Raw genomic sequence first — 13,468 nt, 5'->3', positions numbered from 1 at the left:
AATTTTTCCTTGGGCTGAGAAATGTCAATTTCGTCCAGCAACTAAATCAGTTTCATCTTCAGTGTCGCTTAGCTCATTCAGCTCCAAGCTACTGTCACTTAATTCACTCAACTCATCCAGCTCGTCTACTCTCACTTCAGCTGGTTTCAGCTCATGCACACTCTCTTCAGCTGGTTCCAGTTTATGCACACTCTGTTTCAATTCGTTCTCTGTCTCACCAGCTGGTTTTAGATCAGTATACTAGTCATTAAACCCTCTTGATTTGTCCTTCGTTGAAGAATCAGCTGTCTCAGTCATGGTCGCATCATCCTGGTCCGGATCTACGATCCGAGGCGCATATATCTGAGGCGCATCAGCTATGATGCTTGTTGTTAGTGAGTTGGTTGACCAACTACAAATCGTTGAGCTGACAACTTTTCCGTGCATGATGTTACATTTGAGTTTTAAATTGCCTTTCATTATTAGGTTCTTCTTGTTGTTATTTTGGCAGCTGGTTAGGACATCAGTAGCAGCATAAGCTTTCTTAGAGCAAGATTATCGTCATATCTTAGGCAAAGTCCTTAGCATTTAATTGCCGAAAATAAATCAAAATTGAATGTAATAACATAGGACATTTCTTAATTAAGGAATTTTGAGGCGCGTCCTACGTTGCCATGTGTCGGTACGATAGTAGCCGACGGGTTTTGGAAGGGGAAACCGAGAGGCGTCTCCGATTCACTCTCATTTTTGTTCGAGAGCGAAACACTCGAAGGCGATCGAGACTCTTGAGACGATTCACCGGAGAATTACGAAACGTGGCGATTCTCGATTCTTCATCGTCATCTCTTCCTTTCGATCTCGGTATTGATCTGGTGTCTCATACAAGGCGAATTATCGTTGTATTTCTTCCACCGCCGATTCAACTTCGTCTTTTTTCCAACGCCGATTCCAAGGTAAAGCAGGCTTGTTTCCTCCATGGTCTTGCATGTATCTTGTCGTTCTCCATCTAGGTTAAGGACAATGTTAAGGACCTACCAATATTCTACACATTTCCTTTTATCCCTTTAATTTGTCCTTAATCTTCATATATTATTAAAATATACTAAGGACTCTTAAACTTGTCCTAGCAATAATCATGTTCTTAGTCTCTCAAATATAAATATAATAATGTTTTAATTGCATAATTAACTTTTCTTTTATTTTTTACATAAATTGTCTATTAGATGTTGAACACCCGTAGAAGCATCACTTACCGTTCTCAAATTATTTCTTCATGTAAAAACGTCTCTCTCCTCTCTCATCTGTTTTTCTATTTTTTAAGATTATTTCATTAGTGAGAAATGGTGTAAAAACAACCCCTGCCCATGGAGCATCTGCATCGGTTACAACGGATAGAAGTTGCAAAAAAAAAAAAAAAATTATTATTTTAATAATTTATTTACTTTTTATTTTTCTGTAAAAATTAGGACCAATAAAATACTAACACATGTGTATATGAGTCAGAAAACCATATCCAAAAGTTGTTAGTTTAGAACCTTTCTCTTTCTTCTCTCTTAACTTTTCATTATTTTAAGCTTTTTTATTTTTGAAACCTGTGTTAATATACTGCCGATAATCGTGCTTGAAGGGTGTTTTGTTCATACGGTTGTTCAGAATTGTGAGCAAACCTGGCCCTGAAAGTTAAAGAGAAAGTTTTGGGTTGAATAAATAATTTCGGATAAAGGACTTTGGTTTAGAAGTTTTTGATAATATGAAAAATATACTTTTTTGGTGAAGAGTGGTGTTGTGTGCGTATAGACCGGTTCCCATGCTTGCATTTTATATGTTTTTTTTTTCACATAATATTGGCTCTTTAATCAAAAGGGGAAAAATACTTAATTAATGAATTTGATTATTCATCATTTTTCATTGGCTTTAAAGGAGAAGGAGAATGGCAAAGGAATATTCTTGAAGATCCGTTTCAAGATTCCTTCTTCCAAAGAATCCAACAAAACCTTTCTGATGAATCCCTAAAATATTATCCATCGACTCTTTTAAAAGAAACAATTCAAATCCGAAAAAGCCCTCTTCCTTTTTATCGTCACCATGACGTTGGAGAGTTACAACGGCGATGTACACACCGTACCTCAGTCAGAGAACTCACCGATCGAGACCGAGAAAGAGAGAGAGATTTTCGTGCCGCCGCTCAACTTCGCTATGGTGGATAACGGAATATTCCGTTCAGGTTTCCCTGAACCGGTTAGTTTCAGCTTCCTCCAGTCTCTGCGACTCCGATCCATCATGTAATCTCTCCGTTTTTGATTCCGTCGTCGTCTTGGTTAGAGAATCGTACGTCGTATAATCCACAAATGTTTCCTCTCTGTGTTCAGTCTCTGATATGTTGTTGATGTAGATACTTGTGCCCTGAGCCATATCCAGAGGTGAATGTAGAGTTTGCCAAATCGAATGGGATCCAAGTGTTTCAGTTTGGAATCGAGAGATGCAAGGTGAGGATGATTTGATTACATTGATATAAATCTTTTATCACTTTCTTTTATGGTAATGATTGTTTATTATTGCTTATCCTATTTGTTTGCATAGTGTGACGTTATATGCTGTTGCTTCAAATTCTCTGCACCTAATATCTGTTAAACTGATTTAGTTTTTTTCCATGTTTGTGATTGAGATGATAACCAGAGATTGACTTGGTCAGTAATTGATTGGGGATATAGCATATCCTGTGCTCTCTCCTCTATATATTAATTAATGGGAAATATAGGAAATTTCAGTAAACTCGTTTTGTCTTTGAGTTACAAAGTGTTTCTTGTCTTTGACCCAGTTTGCTCATCTTTTTTTACTTAGGAATCATCTAAATATGATATGGAATTATATTAAATGGATGCTACTGAGATTAGATGTTTCTCTCCTTTTTCAGGAACCCTTTGTTAATATCCCGGACCAAGTTATCCGAGAAGCATTACAAGTACTCCTAGGTAACCTTTTTTTCTTTTTGCCTCTCTAAAACATCTTGTCCTTGAGGCTTTTTTTTTTTTTTTTGGAACATTGAAACCGTCTAATTTGATGAGGTATACCAGATACAGAGAATCATCCTGTCTTAATTCACTGCAAAAGTGGCAAGGTTATATTGAAATCTCTCTCTCTCCTGTGTGAAACCCTTGTCTCACAATCTTTCCTAATTTATCTTGTCGCTTGGTTTCAGCACCGGACCGGATGTCTAGTCGGGTGTGTGAGGAAGATACAGAGATGGTGTTTGTCTTCCATCTTCGACGAGTACCAGAGATTTGCAGCTTCCAAAGCTAGGATCTCAGACCAGAGATTCATGGAGCTCTTTGACATCTCCAATCTAAGGCATTCACCACTCTCCTTCTCATGTTCCAAGAGGTGCTGATCACTGAAAGCGAAACGTACGTACAACTTAAGGTGTTGTTGAATGTCTTTAAAAGTTGCAAAGTCTCTTCAGCTAGATGAAAAATCATTCAAATAAAAAACCCTTTTATTACAATCTAAATAAATTAAAATTGTAGGGTTTTTCTAGAGGGGAAATGGATAGGATTGTTACGAGACTCTCCATTTAAACGTTATCATGTAGAACCAGTTTTATCATAAAGTCTTTTTACTAAATTTTACTGTTCAAAGTAGGGGATAAAGTATCAAAGTTGTTGTTAAAAAAAAAGTACTACATGTAAAAATACAAGAACATTAATAATAAACGCATTATGCAAGACAAAACGAGAACTTTAAGTTTCAAGGGTATACAATTTGTTTTAAACAGGAAGCAATATAAAACTCCCAAGTATAGAGGCCTGGTGTAGCTTTACCTTGTCAAGGTTGAGAAAGCCAACGAACTGAAAGGAGGAGAACACGAACACCACTCAGTTCCTTTTGCAAGGACAAGCACGTTTGGATACATCATCCAAATGTTGTATTCAAATACTGCATGTAGATGTCGCATCCAAATACAAAACATGGTCTTTTATCTTTTTGAGATTGAGAAGGAGGAGATCATGAACACTACTCAGTTCCTACTGAAAGGACGAGGAGGCAATCACAACACCATATATATTAGAACAACAATAGTCTCAACCAACACACACCAGCAGAAACTAAAAAATAATATAATAGAAACACAAGAAGGAACAAACTATTGGAACTGTATTCAGGATAAATGGCTTTCGCCAATATCCCCGTAGCTTTTCTAGACAATTTAATTGTTGAAATGATAGGATCTTAGAATTGTTGGATTTCTTATTATGAGCACTATGAAACGGTGTAATTATATGTCAAAACGAAGTTTGTTTGAATGAAAAATAAAAGTTTAAACTGTGTTATTTGTAAAGTATTTCACATTAGAAATATGAAATTTAATTTCTCTTGTATTTTATTTTGAGCAAATTTTCTCTTCTATTTAAAGTTGAGAAAGTACAAAAAAGTTTAAAACTTTGATTCTTGAAAAAGTGATTCGGACCAACCCCAATTTCATGTTTTGAAATTTAATAAATGAGCCAATAGATTAGAAACGAAATTAGATTTATTGGTCTAGATTTTTTATTCTGAACTTTGTGGTTACAAAGCTAAAAGATAGAATAAGGGAAATATATTTTCTAATTATGATGGCCAACGTGAGTTTGGGGGAGTAAATGCAAAATTGATTTTGATTTTGTAACCTATACCTTAGTGCACATCAATATAATTACTTTTATCGTCAACATTTGGATTGTGAACTATATAAAAGCCACGATAAAAGATAAATGAATAAAGCCAATGGCGAAAGAAGTATGGGACAGATCTTCGATTCCTCTCCCTCTGGTAGGTTTCTCACGCTCCTCGGTTTTCTTGAATATACACTATCTCTTCTCTTGCAGCAAGAAGAATTCCTTGGACCCCAAGCTTCGTCTAGCCTTCCCTTGGGTGCTTTGGTATATATGGAAAAATAGGAATATGTTCTGTTTTGAGAAAAGAAGGATTGAGCCTGCTATCACCTTAGATAAGGCTTTGGAGGAAGCAGCAGTATGGCTTCGGTTGAACTCCTTTATTCCAAATGATGTTACTGAGATTACGTGTGAAGAAACGAACTCAAATATGTGGACGAAACCTCCCTTGGGCGTAGTCAACTGCAATGTGGGATCAGCGTGGTCTTCAAGTAATGGTCACGGAGGGATGGCGTGGATTGTAAGGGATTCATATGGGAACAGGCCCGTTCCTTCTATAAGGCACATAAAGCATTTGCTTTAGGCCACAAAATAAAAGTGTGATTAGAAGGCCACATTTTTCAAAATATTTGTTTGGTTTAATGGTGAAGTAATCCAAAATTTGACCTTTTGGCTACTAGTTCGAACCTTTCTCTAGCAAAATTCCTAGGTATTTTCACTTATTGTAACAACCTGCCCCATGGTAACTACATGTTTCATAGGTTCCAGACTCGCCCTGCAGAGCACCGATCCTAACCTCTCACATGTGAGTCTTCACTGACTCTCCCATATAGGTTATTGGTGCGCTTGGCGTTACTCGAACCCAAGACCTCACCCTTTAACAACACTTTCACATGACGAATTGTCACCAATTGATTATTTTTGCACCACAAATTTTTGTATTGGAGGCCACATTTTTTTTTCAGGCTTTAAGCCTCCCAAAAGTATGGGACGGCACTGTATGGGAAATCCCTTTTTCCTAGTAGACGATCCTTTGTTGGTATATGCTCACAGTTGGAAGCTGATCTAGTGGCTTTGGGATGGGCAGTGGAGGCAATGAGACATCTAAACCTAAGCAGAGTAATTCTGGAGTTCTCTTCAACTATGTCCCCAGTGACATTGTCGACTTCTAACTTACCACAATCGCTCCAACCCCACTGGAGGAAATTCAACAGATCTATTGCACAACTGGAGGTTTGCAAATTAGTTTTGACATCTCTAAGTGGGAACCTTATTGCCTCTGCAATCGCAGACAGTGCTTTACATATCCAGCACCATCAATCTTATATGTCTGCGAATGGTCCGGGTTGGCTGGAGTCTCGCATTAGAAGAGAAGCTATGGCGTTAGTCTGATGATCGCTATCATGTATCTCAGAGTCGGTGCATACCTCTGAGCAGGAAGATGTCTTTCTCCTTTCTTCCCTTTGAGTTTTATCTTGTTTCATGGCGCTTACTGGTGTCTTTGGGTTTTGTTAGCTTCTTTATTTGGATTCAGTTACTTTGGTTTGTTTAATCCTCAACCGTTTGGTTGATACCCCTTTGAGGACTTTATTCAATAACAAAAAAAAAAAAGCCGTGATCAAATAGATGAAATAAAGCCATGATCATTTCATTCCAAAGTACACACCTCCAATACAAACAAAACTACAATTTTTTGCATTTTTTTTTTCTTGTCCAAAAGTATAACATAGTTATGGTCTTATGAGTTTGACATACTTTGGTTTTTAAATGTTGCGAGACTAAAGATATGAACAGCTGCATCACAGGATTCTTGAACATACCCAAACAAATACATTACAAGTGATTAAAAAATTAAAAGATATTAATCTTGACCCGTTTCGATCCATTTTCAATCCATTTTTAAGCCAGTTTTGGTATTACTTTTATTTATTTATAGATTTTGACTGTGCTTCACATATTAGATTGACAATCTTGTAAATATGTGTTGAGTCTTAATTCTTTAAACGCATATAACTTATAAGACTGTATGCACCATATTTACAAGATTTGCAATCTAATATATAAAACAACCACTACAACCAGTTAAAATTGATAAATAAATAACCAAAAATAATATCATAGTTTTTTTTAAATAATATCATATTTAGATTAAAAACAAATTGAAAAGAGAATCAAAACTAATATTTCTCGATTTAAATCTTTAAACATATGTAGTGTACTAGTGTGTCAGGCTTGAATACGTTCAAAAATCACATGATACAACTGTTTATATCTTCAATTTTACATCACTTGAGAACCAAAATCTGTTGAATCTAGAATTATGTTAAACTCTCAGAGACAAGAAAAAATTGCAAGAGATTGTTATTTTTAATTGTAATGAAGGTGAGTAACTTTGTAATTAGATTATCATGGATTTATATAGCCCACAATCTAAACGTTGGCAATAAAAGTGGAGATTGAAAATTATTCTCATTGTTATAAAAAGAACTGAAATTTTATTATATCGCGGGAATTTGAATAAGGGCAAAATATTATACCCGTAGAAATAATAACACTGATATAGAGAGATAGTGTTTCTTATTAAGGAGAAGAGAAGAGTTTTTGGTGTGTTCTTCTAAACGATCGAAATCGATCGTTTATATAGAGAAAAAATCTACTGTGTAAATAGTGCAGCGGGCCCCACATCTTTTTATATTTCAAACATTACGGCTCCTCCTTTAGACTTTCGTAACACTCCCCCTTGGGGGCCGGTGTCACTATCCGCTCTCGCTTAACGTCTTTGTTGCCTCGTTAAAAACCTTTCCAGGAAAACCCAATGGGAAAAACCATAGTAAGGTAAAAAGAGTACAACTACGTAAGCTCTCCCTCGAATGAACAGTCATAGATCCTTCTGATGGCGCATCCCAATGTTGTGGATGTGTTTTCTGAATACCGAGGTAGGGAGTGATTTTGTGAAGAGGTCGGCTGCATTGTCGCATGATCGAACATATCTTACTTCAATCTCTTTATTCTTCTCGAGCTCTTGAGTGTATGAGAAGAACTTCGGAGGTATGTGTTTGGTTCTATCGCTTTTGATATATCCTTCCTTCGTTTGAGCAACACATGCCGCGTTATCTTCATATAGAATAGTTGGCTCCTTATTTTCGTTAATCCCACTGCTTGAACAGATGTGTCGGCTTATTGATCTTAGCCATACACATTCTCTACTTGCTTCATGGAGTGCAATGATCTCAGCGTGATTTGAAGAAGTAGCAACAAGTGTCTGCTTCTGAGAACGCCAAGATATGGCGGTGCCTCCAATTGTAAAAACATATCCTGTCTGGGATCGAGCTTTGTGTGGATCTGACAAATAACCTGCATCTGCAAAACCAATCGACCTTTTGAACTTTTAGGATAAAACAAGCCTAAATCAGTTGTTCCTTGAAAGTAACGGAAGACATGTTTAATTCCATTCCAATGTCTTCGCGTAGGAGACGAACTGAATCTCGCTAAAAGATTAATGGCAAAAGATATGTCAGGTCGAGTACAATTTGCAAGATACATAAGAGCTCCAATTGCACTTAAATATGGAGTTTCAGGACCAAGTATTTCTTCATTTTCCTCAGATGGTCGAAACGGATCATTTTCAACATTAAGTGATCTAACGACCATCGGGGTGCTAAGAGGAGTTGCTTTATCCATGTTAAAGCGTTTCAATACTCGTTTGGTATATGTAGACTGGTGTACAAATATACCCTTTCGAGAATGCTCAATTTGTAATCCTAGACAATATTTTGTCTGGCCGAGATCTTTCATCTCAAATTCTCCTTTCAGATAGTTTGATGCCTTTTGGATTTCGTTTTGAGTTCCAATAATATTAAGATCATCAACGTACACCGCGATTATCACAAATCCGGATGTTGTTTTCTTTATGAAAACACAAGGGCATATAGGATCATTCGTGTATCCTTCTTTTGTTAAGTGTTCGCTGAGACGATTATACCACATTCGTCCAGATTGTTTTAACCCATATAATGATCTTTGCAATTTTATTGCACATAACTCTTTAGGTTTGGAACTTAACGTTTCTGGCATTTTAAATCCATCTGGGATTCTCATATAGATATCAGTATCTAATGATCCATATAAATATGCCGTAACGACATCCATGAGACGCATTTCTAAATTTTCATTGGCCGCTAGGCTCATCAGGAATCTAAATGTGATTGCGTCCATGACAGGAGAATAAGTTTCCTCATAATCAATTCCTGGCCTTTGAGAGAAACCTTGGGCTACGAGACGAGCTTTGTATCTTGTAATCTCGTTTTTCTCATTTCTTTTTCGGACAAACACCCATTTGTACCCAACTGGTTTTACATCTTTGGGTGTGAGCACAATAGGTCCGAATACATTTCGTTTGTTAAGCGAATCTAATTCGACTTGAATTGCATCTTTCCATTTTATCCAGTCATGTCTCTTTTGACATTCATATACAGACTTTGGTTCTGGATCTTCGTTTTCTTCATTTATTTCCTTTGCTAAAAGGTATGAGAAAACGTCATCAATATCATCCATCTCATTTCGTTTCCATATCTTTCCATTATGGATGTAATTGATAGAAATCTCATGATTTCCTTCAGATTCAAGATGCTTTATATTGTCATTAGATTCACAATTTTCTTCGTCCAAAATATTTTCTGTTATTTTGGGAGTATCATGCTTTTCACATTCCTTACGTTTTCTAGGAAGTTTATCCTTTGAACCAATAGGTCTACCGCGCTTTAAACGTGTTCCTGATTCACGTGTATCAACTGCCGTTCCACCATTTTGTGGTATTTCAATACGAGCAGGAGTATTTGCAGCGGGTATATGTGATTTAGTTACCATTTTGGTATCAGCAAATGCATCAGGTAGCTGATTTGCTATATTTTGTAAATGCATGATACGTCGAACTTCTAGTTCTGACTGTTTCGTAGGAGGATCAAGGTGTAATAACGATGGTACACTCCATTTGATCTCTTTTCCTACTTGTTTATTGTCTCCCCCTAGAGTTGGGAATTCTTTCTCATTGAAATGACAATCGGCAAATCGTGCCGTAAACACATCACCAGTTTGTGGTTCTAGGTATCTTATTATTGATGGAGAATCATAGCCAATATATATTCCCAACCGTCTTTGCGGTCCCATCTTTGTACGTTGTGGTGGTGCTATTGGAATATAAACCGCACAACCAAAGATTTTTAGATGAGAGATATTTGGTTCTTTTCCAAATGCTAACTGTAATGGGGAATATCTATGGTATGCACTTGGTCTTATCCGAATTAGTGCTTCTGCATGCAAAATAGCATGTCCCCATACAGAGGTTGGGAGTTTTGATCTCATGATCAATGGCCTTGCAATTAGTTGCAGCCGTTTAATTAATGATTCTGCCAAACCATTTTGTGTATGAACATGAGCAACAGAATGCTCTACTTCAATCCCTGATACCATACAATAATCATTAAAAGCTTGGGATGTGAATTCACCAGCGTTATCTAATCTAACTCTTTTAATTGGATAATCTGAGAACTGTGCTCTTAATTTGATTATCTGAGTTAGAAATCTCGCAAATGCCATATTTCGAGATGATAACAAACAAACATGTGACCATCTACTCGATGCATCGATTAATACCATAAAGTAGTAGAATGGTCCACACGGTGGATGTATTGGTCCACAAATATCACCTTGGATTCTTTCCAAAAACTTTGGTGATTCTTTGTCAACTTTGGTTGGTGATGGTCTTATGATTAATTTCCCAAGAGCACACGCATCACATGTCATTTTATTACTTTGGTATATATCTTGGGTTTTTATTGAATGACCATGTGAGCTTTCAATGATTTTTCGCATCATTGTAGTGCCTGGATGACCAAGGCGATCATGCCATAATGTAACATCTTCTGGATTTCTTTTTATCACAAGATGTGATTCTATAGCATCAATATAAGTGTGATGCAATCCAGAAGGAAGTTCTGGAAATTTTTCCAGTACAAGGCCTTTGCCTGATTTTTCAGAAGTTATATACAAATACTTCTTTCCATTCTCAGTTGCAGACTGAGTGTTATACCCTTGACGGTATATATCTTTGAAACTCAACAAATTTCTCTTAGAATTTGGAGAATATAAGGCATTATCTATGGAAAACTTTGTTCCATTAGGCAACATAAAGTTCGCCTTGCCAATTCCTTCGATCAGGTCTGTAGGACCTGATATTGTGTTTATAGTCATTTTTACTGACTTTAAAGTAGAGAAATATCTCTTATCCTTCAGTATAGTGTGCGTTGTGCCACTATCTGGTATGCAAACTTCTCTACCAATTTGTTTAGTTGTTGTTCCATTTGCTTTCTTATCCATTTCTGTAACACACAGTTAATATCAATAAAGAAAATAAACTTTCATAAGTAAACATATTATGCATCAATAACAAGTACACAATAATTATACATTAGATATTTTGAAATACAACATTATTTGAAAGTGAAATACATAATATTTTATGGCATCACTAGGCATTATTAAGCTTGATCAGTACAAGCACTTCAATTATTTTGATGAGTGGCCTCGTCGAAATCTCCCATAAAGTCAGAGGATTCGAGGTATGTCGATGTTGTACCCACAAGGTGTTCATTGAGATTTACTTCCTTTGCCTTGCCTTTAATAGATTCTTGGTACAATTGGCATAGATGCCGAGGAGTTCGACATACTTGAGACCAGTGTCCCTTCGATCCACATCTGTAACAGACGTTCTCATTTTTATGAGTAGGGTTTTCTTGGGTTTCTTTTCCTTTTACCCGATCAGATCGATTCCATGTGTTGGATCCCCTTCCTCTTGGGTTGTTACTCCTTTCATGGTTGCGGTTAAATCGATAACCACGACCACGACCAAAACCACGATTGTGACCACGGCCACGACCACGCCCACGATAGGAATAATTTCCTTTTTCCGGATTTTTTATATCCGTTGCATTTACCTCAGGAAATGCTTTGGTTCCCGTGGGTCGGGCATTGTGGTTTTTAATGAGGAGTTCATTATTTCTCTCCGCTATTATAAGCGCCACAGCGAGTTCAGAGAACCTCGTATACCCACAATTTCTATATTGTTCTTGTAGAACATAATGATTTTTGTGGAACGTTTGGTAAGTTTTCTCGAGCATTTCTGCTTCCGAGACAGGCTTACCGCAATAATCTAATTGCGCCGCTATTCTCAATATAGCGGAATTGTACGTTTCCACTTTTTCAAAATCTTGAAATCGTAGATTTTTCCACTCATCGAGTGCATGGGGGAGAGTAATTTTCTTTTGGTTATCAAACCTCTCCTTCAGAGCTTTCCAAAGATCTAAGGGATCTTTGGTTCTCGCATAATCATGCGTAAGATTTTCATCTAGATGCCTTCTCAGAAATATCACGGCCTTAGCCTTTTCATGAGAGGTTGATATATTGCCTTCTTTTATTGTTTCGAGTATTTTCTCGGAATCTAGATGAAGCTCCATGTTTGTAACCCATGCCGTGTAGTTTGTCCCAGTTACTTCCAATGCCGGAAACTGAAGTTTCTCGATTTTTGCCATTTGTATTTCTAAAGCACATAAATAAAAATTATTAGAATATTATTAATATTAAAAGGAACCGTTTACATTAATCATGCAAGCAATTACAAGGAGAAGCGATGTAAAGAAAATTAAACCGATATTCATCTTAAATTCACTCGGAGTAAATTCTCCAACGAATAAACCATAAATAGAAACACAAATAAAAATGGCACATAAAAACAAAAGTGCGCGAATCATCTTTCTTGAAATGAAAAATCGGAGGAGAGCGATTTGAATATTTTTGAGAGAAGATGAAATGTTTTGGATGAGAAAATGGAGTGAAAATGAGTTGTATTTATAGATGAAAATTACTGTTCATGACCGTTGGAGAAAGGAGAAATTTTGAAAAAATTTCTTTGTGACCGTTGGGGTTAAATCGAGTGCACTAAAAATCAGTCTGAAAATATCGTATTAAACAGTCAATCAAATCTATAAAATTTCATAAAAGTAAAAATTATGGCAATGAAATATTTATGTTATGACAACAAATCATGCGACGGCTCAGCCGATCAATGCAGAGTAATAAATAAATTATACGGCGGCTCGGCCGACCAATTAATAATAAACAGAATATAAGGCGGCTCAGGCGACCAATAAATAATAAACAGAATATAAGGCGGCTCGGCCGACCAATAAATAATAAACAGAATATAAGGCGGCTCAGCCGACCAATAAATAATAAACAGAATATAAGGCGGCTCGGCCGACCAATAAATAAATTAAATTGCTAGTAAATAATATAGGCGGTATTCCGGCCATTATAACATGATATAAATAATAGTAGAGGCGGTATACCGACCATTATAACGGGGTATAAATGATACAAATAAATTTTACCGAATCGCAGAGTGATCGTGCTGATAACGTGTTATAAAAAGAACTGAAATTTTATTATATCGCGGGAATTTGAATAAGGGCAAAATATTATACCCGTAGAAATAATAACACTGATATAGAGAGATAGTGTTTCTTATTAAGGAGAAGATAAGAGTTTTTGGTGTGTTCTTCTAAACGATCGAAATCGATCGTTTATATAGAGAAAAAATCTACTGTGTAAATAGTGCAGCGGACCCCACATCTTTTTATATTTCAAACATTACGGCTCCTCCTTTAGACTTTCGTAACACTCATCATAATTATAAAGATGTACATTTAAGTGTATGTTACAAAATTAAAATCAACTTTGCATTTACTCCCCCAATAACACAAGTTGACCATCATAATTACAAAATA

General features: G+C 36.4%; 1 protein-coding gene across 3 annotated transcripts; it reads left to right on the top strand.

The window, feature by feature from the left end:
• Positions 1-1,881: 1,881 nt before the first annotated feature.
• LOC106366906 (probable tyrosine-protein phosphatase DSP4) lies at positions 1,882-3,600 on the top strand. 3 transcript variants are annotated; one of them, XM_048768314.1, is made up of 5 exons: positions 1,899-2,307; positions 2,372-2,465; positions 2,894-2,951; positions 3,054-3,097; positions 3,179-3,600. In XM_048768314.1, exons 1-5 carry the CDS (start codon positions 2,090-2,092, stop codon positions 3,365-3,367), a joined length of 603 nt encoding a protein of 200 aa, XP_048624271.1. In that variant the 5' UTR covers positions 1,899-2,089; the 3' UTR covers positions 3,368-3,600. The 3 variants fall into 3 exon arrangements, with proteins under 3 accessions (XP_048624272.1, XP_048624271.1, XP_013662041.1); XM_013806587.3 differs by having other exon boundaries at positions 1,902-2,261; XM_048768315.1 differs by lacking the exon at positions 3,054-3,097 and having other exon boundaries at positions 1,882-2,307.
• The last annotated feature ends 9,868 nt before the right edge of the window (positions 3,601-13,468 follow it).

The sequence above is a fragment of the Brassica napus genome, chromosome C9 (assembly GCF_020379485.1).
Source record: "Brassica napus cultivar Da-Ae chromosome C9, Da-Ae, whole genome shotgun sequence".
Taxonomy (NCBI): domain Eukaryota; kingdom Viridiplantae; phylum Streptophyta; class Magnoliopsida; order Brassicales; family Brassicaceae; genus Brassica; species Brassica napus.
The sequence above is the reverse complement of the archived record's forward strand: the minus strand, read 5'-3'. Positions and strand labels throughout refer to the sequence as shown.

Bases quoted from the DNA above. Each gene is read 5' to 3' on its own strand.
- LOC106366906 (XM_048768314.1), top strand. From the start codon at position 2,090: ATGTACACACCGTACCTCAGTCAGAGAACTCACCGATCGAGACCGAGA. The intron at 2,308-2,371 runs GTACGTCGTATA...TTGTTGATGTAG, and splicing joins GTCGTCTTGGTTAGAGAATC to ATACTTGTGCCCTGAGCCAT. The intron at 2,466-2,893 runs GTGAGGATGATT...CTCCTTTTTCAG, and splicing joins TTGGAATCGAGAGATGCAAG to GAACCCTTTGTTAATATCCC.